Below are 16,429 nucleotides of genomic sequence, written 5' to 3' on the forward strand. Positions count from 1 at the left end.
CTACTTTCAGCATCCCTTACAGCAAAGTGAGAAATGCTACTTCCAGATTTGAGTCAAATTACTTTTACCTGCTGTGCTAGAGCTAGAAAATCCTGAAAATGCATATAAAATACCAAGCGCAGTCATAGAGCAATTGTTGCTGCTGCTCTCTGTAGCCTGAACTTGCCCCTTTCCTGCTTGCTTTACCTGAAGAGCTATTACTACACTGCACAGAGTAACTGCTAGTGAAGATGAAGATTGCCTTCCTCATTGTTGTCTTGCCCTGCACTTTGCCGTATTTATTGAGTTCCTTAAGTGACAGCAGCAAGGAAAAAGGAAGAAAGATGCTTGTATTCTAGCCTACTAACAGCAATCAGGAAAGAGATAATACACTTTACTCTCTTCACATCAAGTGACAGGTTCTGACAAATTAAAATAATTTATTCTGTACAAATGACAGCAGTGTCACAGTTAGTACGGTAGGAAGGATATGTAATTTTATACACCTGTTTTCTTTTAAGGTTACAAAATGCCCTGTGACTTTAAAAGGAGCATGCTGACACTGATCATGTTCTACTCTGAAAACACTTTACTCTTTTTAAAAAAAAACACAACCACAAACAGCAACAGAACCACCAGTTCCAGTTACCAAGTCTGACATACAGTACAAAGTGTTAACAACACTTACTTGAAAGGCAGGAAAAATTGGTCAAGTGTCAGTTAACTCATGGAAAGCTTAAAGTGTGCTTTAGTGCAAATAGAGGAATGTGTCAATTGCTGTAGTATCTGACCACCTGGTTAAATATGGTTTGTTATCCCTGAGAAAGCAGCTTCTCTCTGCAAGTCTCTCTGAGTTTGTTGATTGTTGCCATGGATAAGCTTCCAGGCTCTGTGAATATTTTCTGGGGGCAAAAAGAGAAAATTCATAGTTAAAATGCTGGATTTGGACAACATGCTGGAATTCTCATGTAGTTCTCTGAAGTGTGAAATCCCTGCTTTGATACCCATTCTGTGAAAATGTTTACTGCTGTTTGACCTCCTTGTAACAGGGTAGCATCTTTGCCTACTGTGCTGTAAAGATAAGGTAAAACTGCAGCTCTTAGCAAGAGCTGTAAGTGACACAATGACAATATAAAAGCTAGTCTGGATATAAGTGTCCAGTTAAAATTATTTTGGAAGGCATTTGTGTTGATGGATGACAGGCATACGCAGAACATCATAAGGCATCCTGAGAAACACACTGGTGCTCTGTAGCATTACCCATATAGTGCTAGCGTAGGTTGTTCAGGTCCTGGAACACGTGCATAAAACAGTATGTTCCTACTGCAAAAAATCAGTCTTAATCCCTCAGTATGCTACCTTTGCAGTTCTCCTCTACCATGCTTTTCAGGGTAGTAGTGTATATGGATGTAAGAATTCGATGCAATGCCATCACACATCTGTTTTGTTTTGATTTTTTTTTTTTTTCCTTTGGCTTGTTGCTCAGGAACAATACATTTCTTTCCACTACTTCATCTAAAACTTCTGACCAGACAAAAGCAAGGTGCTAGTTTATGCACTTCAAGCTACAGTTAAGATGTGTGGCTCCCTTGCTTCTCTGTAGCTATAACTGACAACATTGGAGACGAGATTATAAACATGCCAGCTCTGAACAGCATACTGGTAAAGCAACCTGCATTGCAATAAACAAAAACCTATGTTTTTGTTCAGGCAGAGGGATGCATAAAATACTTGACTGCCATCACCTCTGCTGGTACTAGTATCTGTACTGCTGAAAAAAATCCCAAACAAATCCAAACCCAAAACGATGTGTTTCAAAGTTACAGAAGAACCTAAACTGTTTATTTAAATTGCCTTTGAAGCTCCCTCAGTAACCAATGCAGTTAAACTGTTTTGTTGAGCATAACTGCAATAAAGAGTAGTTAATTTTCTAAAACCAGCTGCTGTAAAATGTAATTAAGGAGAGTCCTTTAAGGACAAGTGTTTGTATCAGCCTCTGAAGTGGTGTTCTCATGGCAGTTAATATTTAACAAAATTCTTATTCTAAACTCTTTATGGAATGGGAAAACCCCTTAAACATCTTCCTTCTAAATTAAAGTTGTACCTGCAATTTATTTTTCTTTTGCTTCCTTGCTTAAAAGACTCACAAACACTAGTAAGTTAAGCTTACTTTCCTTCAACATGAGCAAAAATGAAATGTAACATTAGTAACATTGAACTATGACAGATCTATGCAGAGTTCTGACATGAGCATGAAACTCTTTTGGGGGTAAAAGTCACCTGCTGGGATGTAATTTTGTGCACACTTGGCAAACAATGATAGTGGAGTTGGCCAAGTGGTTTACAACAGGGTTTTTTTGCAGCTAACATGATTCAGAGCAACTCAGAAATGTAAAACAAGTGTTTTATACACATTTGGGATCCAATCTCTGAATAATTCTTAGTTAGCAATTGTCATAAGACTTGAGCACTCAGCTTCATGGGGTTTTGTATGGAAGTAAGAACCTGGTGCTACCTTTTTGTTCTGAACAATGCTTTATATTCTGGCACTATGAAGATTTATCAATGCAAGTTTAAAATTCACTTTGTTTATTCTACGGTACTCTATTATAATTAATCTGGAAAAAAAAGCACAGGAACACAATCAATATAGTTCACAGAAAGAATGCACTGAGGTTGTTTTCTCATCAGCCTTCCTGCTTTAACTGATAAAAAGGGCAACAAAAATTTTTCCATGTACAACAGATGAGTGGATTGCTATATATGGATTTAGGTAATAATTATTCTTGAAAATTCTTAGAAAGGTTTGAGTTTCTTATGTAAAAACATTCTTCATCCTTTTGCTAAGTTCAGACAGATGCATTTCTTCCAACGGTATGCAACTTTTTGACTGAACAAAACATTTCTAAGCCCGTCTTGGTTTTAACTTGTAAAAATTAAAAGCTGCAGATGATTTACCTGCATGAAGCTGTGACACTCTGTTACAAATGTGCCTTTGGTGATCTGCTTAAATTTGTCGCATATGTCAGGAAAATTCGTGGCTTCCAAAATAAAAGCTTGGTGTTGCTTGATTAATGTTAAGGCCACGCGGAAGATGATCTTTGACCCTTCATAGAATAAACAATCCCATATTCTGAGCACAGTCTGCAGGAAAGGAGAGAATTCAGATTACAGCTTCTTGATTTCCAGGAGGTAATTAAAGCAGTACAAATGAAATAATTACGATGATTGTATAAGTAAGAGAACTTTGTTACCCATTACCTCTACTGGAAGAATGTCAATGAACAAGCATATAAACCAGCGTGACACCACTAGGGTCCACATGACTCCATGTCTTTCCATCAGCTCTGCCACAGCTGGAACTTTCATTTTCACAAGTTCTCCAAGGACTTCCTGATCAGTTTTCAGGCCCAACATTGCAGGACTGTAATAATCTTGGAGAGAAGAAACCGGAATTCAGGAATCTGTGGATGCGATCTTGCCACAAAATTGAACAGAATGTCCTGTGCAGGGGAGTGTATAAAGGTATGCTGAGCCTACATATCTCAACTCGAAGTAAATTAAACCGTGCAACCAGACGTCTGCACTGTGGCCATACAGCACTTCCCTTTCAGCCAAGGCTAATCCCTCTACACAAACACCTCATTCAAGCCTACCAAAGCATCTTCTTTCTCTCTGATGTTTTTTGGCAGGTCATTCTTCCTTCCCAATAAAAGATCACCTAGGCAGATTTTAACGGCTAGCTTCAACTACAAAAGTCTTACTAATTAACAGTTCAATCTAACCACCACCTCCTTCCCACATGTGGGGGCTGCACGCCTCCCAGTCCACACAACACCCACACAGGTGACAAAAACTCAACAAAACAACCAGAACTCCAAACAACGTGTAGCCTTTAGGCTTGGTCCAGTCACAGATTGGAAATGTGACTTTTTGAGTGTCAGCTATGCAGGGGTGCTGGAGGCCTGATAACTCTTCTAGGGTTTGACATAGCCATTCAGTTAGAAGTTCTTCCTCTGTATTTCTCTGAGCCAAGGAAATCCCACTTTTCACAGAATAATGCCGAAAGGAAGTGAATGACAGATCACTTAAGCGACATCTCTTCCTACTTACTGGCAAGACAGGGGTTGAAATTAGACCCACACCTGCACTGTTGCCCACTGCACTAAACTGTTAAATCCAACGTAAAGAACAATGAAGCACAACCCAACTGTCACTCCGCAGCCTGTTTGATAGGGTAAGCATTGTCATTACCAAGGTGCAGGCTTAATGACAATAATCTCAGTTCTATAAACAAGCAGTTACGGGTATACTTAAGGGAAGAAAAATACTATTTTAGTTCTTAAGAGTTGAGATGGTTCAGCAAAGGACAAGAATTACACAGATATTTAAGGAATTCATGTTTTTGGTTTAGATGTCAACAGAATCATTTAAGCTGGATTTGATTGCTCCAGCCCTGGGAAGCAATCCTTGGTCACTCACTAGCGCTTTGCTGGCAAGACCTATGTTATTATTTACTGAAAGAAATAACTGGTGACACAAGCACCTTTCTCTGTGTTTCTTTCCTTCACTGATTCTGGAAAGCTACAGTTCAGATTTCTCAAACTTTGTTGGTTTCCGCCAAGGTTCCTAGACATACACGGCACAGGCCAAGGATTCACATGGGGATAAACGAAGCTGAAAGAGCAAAGCCCATTTGTCTGAAATAAGTTTTTTAAACCTCCCAGTGCCACAAACAAGTTTAAGAAGATGTCCAAAGTATGCAGTACATTTATAACCACTTTAATTTCTCTAACGAAATCACAAGAACAGTTGAATATTTCAGTTTTCCCTGTGTCAATGGTTTTCTTGAACAGAATTCCCACCCCAGGAGCTATTTGCTCTACATTTGCCCTGTCAAACTGCAGAACATCTACAGTATGGTAATAAGAAGCATCACATTCAACCTTTAGAATCCAGCTTTTTGTCTGTGACCTTTTTTCTTTGCTCCCATTGAAGAATGACAGGTAAAACTCCTCTACAGACGTAAAAGTCACTGCCACTATATACATTTCTTTAACCATTTGCCTTTCAGTTGCTCGTAGGGAAACCTCAGAGCGAAAGCACAAGTAGTTCCCATGAAAAAGCGTACTAAACCCAGAGCCACACCATGACCTCCAAAGCCAACACAAAAACCTCTCTGCATATTTTGTGTTAGCGTCGTGCTCATTTGTGAGCTGTAATGCAGGTAAAGTAACATTAACTGGCAGAGTAAACCTTTCTTACAATGTAAACAGTACAATTACTTTAGTGTAAGTGAAAACCAAATCACATTTCAGATAACAGACTAAACCTCCTTCCCTTTCCTGCCCTTCCTCCTCTTCTCATACATCCACAAACTTTTTTTTTTTTCTTTTTTGTGCTCCTGAGACACGTGGGTACTTAAAACTTCTTCAAGTTGCCACTGGCAAGTGTCCTCAGGAGGAAGGACAGCAGCCCACATGCTCCCTGCTCTACTGCAATCATCTGATATGCTGGAATCAACAGCAGCTGCTATTTTTAATTTGTACAGCAAAGTAAATGTCAGGATCTCAGTGAGAACACAACCGGACACCCACCCAGCTCTTTGAGAGCTGGCAAGTAAAAAGTTAACAGCCAGGCAACTTGGGTATATCACTCCTTGAATTACTGAAGCAGCAAGCAGCTGGGAAGCCTTGGTGTAAATTAAAATGTCATTCAAGTTTGTTAGATTGTAGCGCCGGACGGAAAGGAAAAAGGAACTATTCATCTATCTGGGGCAGCCTCCTGCTGTTCCTCTTGGAGCAGGAGCAGCCCCCATGCGCCCTGGCACACAGCACTGCGATGTTCAGCCCAGCGTCACTGCAAAACAAGCAGGAGTGACTAACGATTTTATGCAAATACCAATAACTGAATAGCAGGTTTTTTCCAGGGTATTAGCTGCCAGTTCACAACAGAAAGAAGTTACATTAAAAGAATATGCATCCAAGACTTTTTAATATGTAATTATTATATATTAATTATAGTTAGTGTGGGTATTAGTTGCAATTATTACACATAATTAATACGAACTTATAATTTAATATATAATTTTACTGTATAGATATACTTTTCTACATAAATGTACGTATACAAAGTTAGTGCCTCAAATTAGAAAAGCCACATTTCCAAGTCTCCAGAAACATTCCTTCCTGCAGGACCCCCTATTTGTGTAAGACTTACCCACAGAAGACTTACAAGGGACATAACAGCATTGCAGTAGCCCAGGGGGTGGCACAGACCTAACCTGATAGCTCTACTGTCAGTTTTTGGAGGGCGGCGTCCCCCGCAGTGGGGAGGAAGGCCTTCAGGAGTGCAGCCAGCAGCACCCACACCTGCACTCTGCCCCAGGCACTCGCACCAGGTCTGTGCAGGCATACCCGGAACTACATGGGCAAGTCAGAAGAGGATCCAGCATCATGCCTGAGCCGCTTTTCATGGTCCACATCTGGTCTCACTAGTGAAAATGATCTTGTACTTGGTTCCGTGCCTAAGTGCTTGGTAACATTTAACCTACGGCGGCTCTTCTGTTCTGTTCCTTGCTGAGGATGCCCAGCCCCCAAGTCTTCTGGAAATGTCTCCTCAGCAAAAATCCTGCAGCCCTCCCTTGCTGCAAACATTTCACTGTGTGCCCTATTTTCCTAATCGTTTATAATTGGCCGCTCTGCCCAGAATCTCTCCTAAAGTCAAGGTATCGGTGTTTACAAACAAGTCTACACAAGCCTAACCCTCCCCCACAGCACAAAGCTGTTTTTCCACAAGATACTGTGCAGCAAATTATTTTTACTCACCCATCATCAAAATACATTAGCTTTATGTTCCTTCCATGTCTTATCTTACTCATTACATAAAATTTCTAGATTTGCATGATCCACATTTAATTAGCATATTAATTATTTTCCCTCTCAATAATCTAGCAAAATACAGAACAGACGTGAGTCAGTAACTGCTCCCAATCTGCCACTTACTAATAATAATTTAAAAAGTAATCAAATGTAGGCTAATTATATTGTGTATCTGTTGATCTAGGTTGGTTTATAGGAACGTCCTCATAGTATAGCATCCCCCTGAAAAAGCACAAAGCCAGATTGCTTCCTTTTATTCATCAAATTGTCACATGGAACTGATAACAGTAACATTTAGGTGATCAAATACTACATTACTTTTCATCATCATCTTCTGGAAAGCAACAAATGAAATATTGCCTTATAAATTATTATTATAGTCTATTATTAAATTATTATTATTAAATTCCAGAAAAATGTCTAGATGAAAAATAAGTTTCCTAATACAAAGTGCCATGTTCCCAAGATGTGTGCTAAACTGGTCCTAGGCTTTCCGTACTTTCCTCTCAGCCTTCCTTTGCCTGTTGCTTACCCACATGCACCTGCTTTGCCTAGTCTGTTGTTCCTGGTGCCTGCCTCTGAGTTTTGGATGTCTTGCTATGTTTAGGAGCGCCCAAGAGAGTAGCAGAGGGCAACGCAGGCAGCACCCCACGTGGAAGTTTCCCCTTCCTCAGCAGGGTCCTGACTCCAAACAGCAGTGCAGCTCCATGGCTCTGCCGGAATCGTCAGCTTCTCTTCCTCTTGGAGTCAAGCAGCAAAAAGGAAAAGCCAGCTTCACCAGCTGCCAGGTATTTTATTGCTTCTGTACAACACAGGTGACTAGATGAAGGGACTTTCTTCCTTGTTCAAAAGGCTTTTTCTTACTAACACTGCACTGACTGTGGCATGTTGTCACTGAGCTTGAAACCTGTTCTAGCTCAGTATCTGGCAAAGAGATATTCCTTAAGTGACATTTCACTGTCTCTCCATCACAATAATTAGCTCCTCCCTGAATCCTACCAGCACATCCAGAACCGAGACATAACTCGCTGCTTGTGCTCCAGAGCAATAATGAGATTTGCAGGAAATAAGGATAAAGCTTGTAGGGACTGCGTGACCTTGTTCTCCGTAACAAATAGATTAAGAGGTTCCAAAAATAAAAGTTTAAGAAGCAGTACTCTTATAGCCTTAAGTTACCTCTACAAGTCAGAGCTGCAGAAGTTAAAAAAGAATCCTTCAAGTCTGCTGTGCATATGTCAGGTTAAATATAAATACTCCTACAGGAACTGACACGATGATACAAATTCTTAGTGTTACAGAAATACCCAAGACAAGACCTCAGCTCTGCTACTTATCTTCCAGCATTTCTAACTATTATTTCGAAAGCCTATAAAACCCAGCCTGGGACAAACTAAGTGATTTGTCTTGGTGATCCAGTTTATTTAACCAAACTGAAAAATTAAAAATTAGCTGGTTTAACTTTTCCCAGTCATAAGCCACATAAAGTATTTTATTGACAAGAACACATTGATAATGTCCATGAGAGCCAGGGTGGGGAATTAATGTTCTCTCTCCCCCCCCCCCCCCCCCCCCCAAACAGGCAAAAATGGTTCATTTTTAAACCAACATGCGAGATTAAAAAATGTCTCCTTGCTGTAGATGCACATTACCATTTGCTACTGGACTTCACTGGAATCCAGAAGAGACAAACAGAGCAGGCCTCAATGCTGGCAGGCAAAAGCAGAGGTTGCCATGAACAGAACTGGCCAACCTCATGAAAACCATTCAGTTCTACATCTCAAGTCATAACAGAAACAGATTCCACCATATGCCTTTGTGGGAAAAAATCCTCTTCTGTAATCCTTCACTACAGAACTTCTCTGTTTGCATGTTACTGAGCACAGGGGTTATTTTAAACAATCTTGGCAGAACAAAGCTTTCCTTCCCAAAAAGATATGCTGTCATGGTCAAGTTTATGAACTTCATGCAACACATGGAATGAATTTCATCACTTCAGTTACACAGAGGTCAGACAGTCCTTTCTCACCTTCAGAGCATCTAAATACCATTTATGCTATCCCTACACAAACTATTGACTCATTCCCTCTGTTGGCAACTGTCAGCCTGTTTTGTCCAAGAATGCAGGGCAATGTTCTGCTATTTTATTTCTGCCACGGGATAGTCCAAAAAGGTGCAATAGGTCTTCTAAGAATCTACATCATGAGCCTGGCATAAAAAGTTGGACAACCTATGTTTGAGAGGAAATCAGAAAGTCAAAACAGGAAAAGGAGGAAAGCTAAGAGTACTGCCAATTCTTTTGGCAATATCAGGCCAAAGTAACCCCCTGCAGGTGTCCTGGCCAAAGTGATATCCTCAGATATATGTTAAGCAGCAAGCTGAACTCTATGTTATTTTTAACACCTAAATTCCTAATCCTCCAGGGAACTGGGCAGGGGGAATCAACTACAAACCCAAAAGAGGCTCAAGCCACATTTTATTTTTCCTTCACTGAACCGGAACGTCTGTCCTGAGGTACTAAACTCACACCAGAACCGGCAGTAGCCATATTGTTCACAATTGAACAATCAGCTTTAAAAAAAAAAAAAAACCATAACCAAGGCCCATTTCCTTTGGGTGGAAGAACCACCTTGAAATAAAAAACCAGGGGGAAGAGGGGGCGGGGGGAGGGGAAGAATGTGCAAGGATTTTATGGATGCTTGTTTGTTGTGATACTGAGATTACCCAAAATTTAGAATAATAGATTTTTGAAAAATGATTTACCATTAACAACTTTTCAGCAAGCACAAAAAGGCAGTATTTGAGTGTTTCTACATAACCCCATCTGCCTGTATTTATCTTCTGCTTCTGAACCCAAACTTGGAAAGTGGATCTTGTGGAGCAGAAAGCAAATAGGAAACCAAAGGGCTCTTTCACACAGCACAGTGGGATTCTGAGCAGATGTAGTAGCTACCATTTGGAAAGTGAAGGATGCTTCCTAATTATAAAGAAAACAGAAAGAAAGGCAAACATTATATCCTTCTAGACATTATAGAAGGCAGAGATGAAATACAAAGAAACAAAGATTCACTGTGTAAATTCAGAGAAACAAACTGAAGTGCACAGCATGTTAGAAAGCAGAAACACAACTTCCAGAAATTCTAGTTAAGGAGAATGAAACTGGCTAGTTTATTTATTTAATGTACTGCTCAGTAGAGATGTTTGCATCATTAAAACCTAGTCCAGACTAAAGTTACAGCTACCAAAGTGCTCTCATACAGGTTAAATATAACTGAGAAAAATTCCGTTGGACAGCTTTCTTCCCTCTTCCCCCTTTTCGTATCCACTACCATTGGAATTGTTCCTTTTGTGGATAGGGTTTTTTTTTCCCGTAGTTTCAGTGAGCTGATAGACACCAACAGACATGAGTTATTCACCACTTGGCTGTTTCTAAATGGCCTGGCCTGACTCCAGTCATTGCACTCTATGAATTGTGCCAGTCTAAAGAAGTTCCATGCTTTGGGGAAGGCTGCAGCTTACTGGGTTGATGATGATGGTCCCAGGAGCCAAGGCTTTTAATTCACAAAACCCTTTGACAGACTTTTAACACCAGTTTCCTCAAATGGAGAGGAAATTAATGAACAAGCACTGAAGATTACCACAACTGCTTGTCATGCCTGTAGAGGAAACAAACGTTATTTTATTTTTTTTAAATTAGTTTACAATTGTACAGTGAGTCTTAATGACTGATGACTTGAGCTGAATAAGGATTCCTGGATCTGTGGCTTTTTAAAGTCCTCTACAGGATTAGGAAGAATAGCTATTTTATCAGTTCACTGCACTGACAAGATTATTCTTAACAACTCAGCACAAACCACAGCATTTATATTCTCTCACTTAAAACCACCAGCGTTACAGTTTCTTCACCTCTTTACAAGAACACTACAGTCACGCCATGGGAACTACCAAGCATATTACTTAAAAGACTGGAACAGAAGTAGGAGGCTTAAAAAGAGAGCTGGACAGACACATACAGTTCTAGCCTGCTGTTTGGAGAGGGAAAACAATCCAAACCTTCAGTCTGAAGCCAAGGGGAATGAAAGCCACAATCCTCTTACTTCAAGCTTGAAGAAGCTAACGAGAATTAATTTTAACCTTGAAGCAACAGGCTTTAAAACTGTAAGAGGACCAAATGAGAATGCTCCACTAGCCATTAATTGAAAGCTTAGTAAAGCATGCAAATCTTCTGAATATAAAACACACAAAACAAGTACGGTTGTATTTCTTAAGCATCTCAAACTGAACAGTCACTTCTTATACTATTATGTAGACAAAAGTTACCACTGTGCTCTGCACATCATTTTCTTCATATAATTTCCTTTACTACCAAAGCACATCTCCTTCCACAAATAATATATGCTGGATATGCAGTACATTATTTTGAAACAATATCAAAGCCTGCTGTCAGTGCTTCTTTATATTATGCCATATTAGAAAAAAACCTTGATAATACAGTTGAGCAATTTCAAATAAACGATGCTGTAGTATCTTAAGTTCCAAATATGATGAATCCAGAGTAAGCACATCTTAGCTCAGGAAAAGCCAAAGTAATCCATAGATATATTCACTACTCAAGGAGAGAATATGTCATCTCTGTATATGACATTAGCAAAACTGAGGTTAGAAAACTTATCGAGCTCCGATATTCACATTTAAGGCAGAAAGTTGAAGAACTAGAAAGGATGTGGGAAAAAAAAGGTTACAAACAATACTTACAAAAAAAAAAAAAAAATCAAGCTCTGTAAGGAACTTCTCTACTTGTAAAAATTATACAAGGAAAATGAAAAACAAACTTGATCACTTCATAGAGAAAACACCGTAAGCATTATGGGCTTTTCAATATAGTAAGAGGAAGTCTCTAAAAAGAAGCAACAGCTACAAGTTATGACAAGGTAAATTCCAATAAAAAGTATAGCAAACATTTTTAATAAGAGTGATTTATAGTTTGAATACACTATTAGGAGTGGTGGTAGGGTCTCTCATTCAGACCAAGTCTGGGACCTTTCACAAAGATGAGCTCTAGCCAAACGAGTCTGCTGCAGAGGGAATGGGAGGAAATACCACTGTTTCCTCAGCCGGTTTCTTGTACAGCAAATCCAGTTACATTTCCAGTTTTAGGAGTCTTGGTATTTAACACAGAGATTACTTCAAGCATATGAGTATAGCTTATGGCAACTTACAAGTTAAAATACAAAACTGTGTATTAGGATCTGCATTGAGCACCATAACCCCATTATACATTTGTCAGCAATTATACTATGCTTCTTGCTGTCAAGGTGATATATTCAGGAAGGTTGCTTTATTAAAATTGTAAGTGAACATGCAGAGCCCTAGCTGGCCATTAGAAGGTAAAAAAAAAATGCTATGAGGAATGAAATAAACTACTTTGGCTTTATGCCTATGTTTTAATTCCACAGTTAGAATAGCACAATCCCTTTAACATGAAGACAGCTCTGCCAAAACTATAGTTGCAATACCACACATACACATTAGTGCTTTTATGACTAGAGCCATTAGCTAAAAATTTTAAAAAACAAACAAAAAACCCCACCAAAAAAAGAACACCCCTCCAACATGACTATTCCAATAAAACAAAGGACAAACTAAGCAAGCATGGTACTGCACGCTAAGGCTTGGCCACTAATTGGTTTTTACACAGGAAAAAAAAAAACAAACCAAAAACAAAAAACAACAAAAAAACCCTCTTCCCCCAAACCCACACTTCTGTGTTTCTATCACTCTGTCTACCTTCCTCCTTTGTACACAGCCAGGAAATTCTACCTTTGATCAGTCCTAAATGAACTAAGATTTCTTTTGAAAAGTTTATTTTGCTGGTGACTTTTGGAAGGGATGAAACTCTGATTTACTGGGGAGATAAACAGGCAAATACCACTACTTGCACAGATACCCAAAGGCTGCAATCCCATCCAGAGTAGCACAGAGGGCCTACTGAAGATACCTCAAGTTCAACATAATGAAATCATACTAATACAAGGCTTGCTTGCTAGAAGGAAAGAGGCATACTTGACTTTTTTGGGTGGAGTAAATCACTTAGGTCCTGCTTCCAGTGTAAATACAGCCATATCAAGGAACACAATATTCTTCAGCATTTTTAAACACTATGGGTCCTTTTGCTGCATAGCTGACACCTAGCATGTTTCCTCACAAAAGTAAGGCTGACAACATGTATATTCTTGTCATATACAGGACATTTCTGTCTAGAAAAAAACGTAAGTTTTCTACCCAGCTACCTAAAGTACACCTACTAAATACTGAGCTTGTTCTTTTATTGATGAGGCTTGTGATTTGGGGACAAGGGGTGGGCTTACAATACATACAGGAAATAAATTATTCCAAAAGTATAACTATATACATAATTTTAAAGAAGAAAAATGTCAGTTACTCATGTCCTGCTTGCTGAAGTCTCCCAAGTCCCCTAGCAGGTCAGATTTGTAAGTAATAAGCATTTCAGGCTTATCATGGTTTCTAAATACAGGCACACGATGGCTCCTACGTTCCGCCTTGAGCTTAACAGGACACTGTATGCTTAATTCCTAGGTAAGTACAACTGACCTATGATGTTCAAACATTAACGCTTTCATCATGGCTACTGGTTAACAGTTAAGCATGTTGGAGTCCCATATTTCAAAACTAATTGTTCAGCCTACCAGGCAAACATTCCTCTCTCCTAGCAGCAGATGTGATGTGCTCCAGAGGTGGGCACTGCTATGGCTTCACACGTGATCACAAAGGAACTCTCCAAGGATAAGCAAGAACTCTGCCAGCTCATGGCCCTGTAGTTGGGTGCTGCCAGAGGAAGATAAGCAAACAGCCTAGAACTGATCAATTCGCTGGAATTTTCTGGGTGGGTGGTGCTATAAAAAAGCTTGGTTATCAAAACCTACTGTGCAAGCATGAGGTCATGCACGTTATGCATAGCAAGGAGCTTTCCACACCAAAGGCACATGTCTGTGGTGCTCAAGTCTTGTCTATGAAAGGACATGCTTTTCATCACAGGCTGCAAATTCAGCTCAAGTCAGGTCTAGCGGTGACTTTTACCTGCAGAGCTGAATACAATGCTTCATGTGAAAAGAAGTTCCACTCCCCTTTGGAGAAGCAGGTCTTAAAAGACACAGCTGCCTAGCCAGTTCTGCATTCAGAGGCTCCCTGGCAATAGCCATCAGGGTATTAAAATAAATTCAGCCACAAGAATGAAATAAATACATGCTTAACTGCAATTAAAGCAAGCAGTCTAAACAGAAACACTGTAAAGGTAGTACAGCATTCTGCATTTCTCAAGCGGCCCTTGCCTTCAAACCTGGAAGTCTGTATGATGGGACTTGAAAGACTGTTATAACATTAATCTCAAAAGAGAAGGATATACAAGAGTTTGATATGTAACTATGTTGTTATTCAGTTCAAATATTCATGTCTCTTACTATGCCTAATCTCTTACACAACAGTACCTGCCAGTCTATGGCTGACACATGCAAGTCTATGAACTGAGAACCATAGAGAGCTCAAAACAGAAATGTTAAATGTCTGCATGTTGAGATAACAGGTATTTGTCTTAACCAGCAGTTGCTAAGCTACTGACAAAAGTGGCTTTTGCATTGTACCTTGTGTCCTTGCAGATAAAGCCAGTTAGTTCAGTGCAGTCTTACTACTTTGGTGACTATTTCATCATGCAAAACTCTGTTCTTATTTTTAGTCATTTATAAACAACCAGGCAATACATGTGGGTAAAAAAAAAAAAAAAAAATATTTAAAAGACAAAAGGCTAAGAAGTACCAGGCTGAAGGACAGTTGTTAGACTGATCCTTGAATAATGCTTGTAGGCTACATCTAATGTAAGATCTTTATTAACATCATTGGAGAAAAATAAAAAGCTGGTATTTTTTAAGAATCCTAAACAGAGATACTGTCCCATGTCAATATGCAAGGAACAACAGAGTAACATAGTGAAAAGATTGGAGTAAGAGAGACATGATGATATAAAAAACAACAAGGACAAGAATGTGCAAATAAAGGTCAGCAAAAAGGTGTTATGAATTCATATAAGCTGTGGAAAAAAAACATCTGTTGACAATGAGAGACGAGTAATAGCACATGCATTATTACTGACATCATAAATCAAAAACAGAGTGCCACAAGGGAAAAAAAGCAAGGAAGATCCTACAGTTTTTCTGTCTCAAATAAAACACTTTCAGCTGTGAAAAGAGCAATAATACCACTGCAGAAGGCACTAGCACATGTCCCACTGGAAAAAAAGGGTGCCATTGTGATCAAGTGGGGAAAAGGGAAAAAAAATTAAAATTGGAACAAGCACACAAACTAACTATTAGGCCAAAACAGGAACAGCGAAGAGTTTGACTGAAGCAAAAGAACTGTAAAATGACTCTACTGTATCCTACAAATACATGAAAGGTAAGCACAAGAGAGAGGGGGACATTTTTTACCCTAGAAGTCAACATTGGCACAAGAATAAAAGGATATAAAATTGGCCATGACCAGGCTAGTGCAGAAATCATAAGACCTCTCAACCATTGGAGAAGTACTCTATAAGTGGGTTTCAGTAGGAGTAAATAACTCCAGTATAACAGTCTAGTAGACTAATTGGCATATAGCTTGATAAACACTGCTGCTTTCAAGACTGAGAACCACTGAAGCGGGGGGGGGGGGGGGGGCGGGGGGGAATTGTTCTGCTATATATAAACATAACTGCCATGCTAAAGGGAGTCCAAATTGTCAAGTTTTTCTTCTCTTAAACTCACCATTTAATCACAAACACGTAAAACATTACAAACATGCTCCTTAAATTACATACCAAAGTACCACAGTTAAAAGTTCCCCACCTACCTGATGCTTTCTAAAGCAACCTCCCCAGTATTTCCTCAACAGAACAAAATAATTTCTCAACAAGAACCAGAGTGATGAACAGAACAGAACCACTAGAGCTATGCTGAATACAAACTGCAGGCGCGTCCACTCTGAGCTTGAATTGAATCCATACTGCTTCTTGTGGGCAATACTGTCTGCTCCAGCCATCTGTTTTGAATGAACCTGGGAATGAAAGATCTTGGTAACACCCAAAACTTCAGTTAAACAATAATTCTCTTCTGCCTTGCTGTGTTTAAACAAGATACGGTCTTAATCCCCCCAAATCCCTGTCTGAGCAGCTGATAGACACAACAAGCAGTAGACTACGGGCTTGCCTTCAGCAGGAGAAGAATCTTTCTGGCCTCCCCCAGCCATACCCAGTAGTGCAATGTTCAGCCAGATGAACATCGTGGAAAACTCCACATACCAACAAACCAAGCTGTGATTTTTGCTAGCACAGCTGGAAGAGACAGCCAACTCCACTTGGGCATAACAGAACAATTCAGCCAGAAAACCTCTGCTGATGGGGTTCCATTGCCAAATTGTCCTCCTTTTGTCAGCGGGTGGAGCAGTCAGGCCTTCATCATATTCTATGGTACATACCTCCACCCAGATGTACAAAACAGTGCAAATGGGGAGGTAAGCCATAGTTT

General features: G+C 39.6%; 1 protein-coding gene across 1 annotated transcript in view; it reads right to left on the reverse strand.

Annotated features, from left to right (window-relative positions):
• Nucleotides 1-550: 550 nt before the first annotated feature.
• GRTP1 (growth hormone regulated TBC protein 1) overlaps nucleotides 551-16,429 on the reverse strand; it is a 36,480-nt gene continuing 20,601 nt past the window's right edge. Inside the window, exons 6-8 of the mRNA XM_056328281.1 lie at nucleotides 3,241-3,413; nucleotides 2,938-3,123; nucleotides 551-881 (exon numbers count right to left, since the gene is read on the reverse strand). Coding sequence (XP_056184256.1) covers nucleotides 792-881; nucleotides 2,938-3,123; nucleotides 3,241-3,413 — 449 coding nt within the window. The 3' untranslated portion in view covers nucleotides 551-791. The remainder of the gene's footprint in view (nucleotides 882-2,937; nucleotides 3,124-3,240; nucleotides 3,414-16,429) is intronic.

Source organism: Falco biarmicus, chromosome 2, assembly GCF_023638135.1.
Source record: "Falco biarmicus isolate bFalBia1 chromosome 2, bFalBia1.pri, whole genome shotgun sequence".
NCBI classification, from domain to species: Eukaryota; Metazoa; Chordata; class Aves; order Falconiformes; family Falconidae; genus Falco; species Falco biarmicus.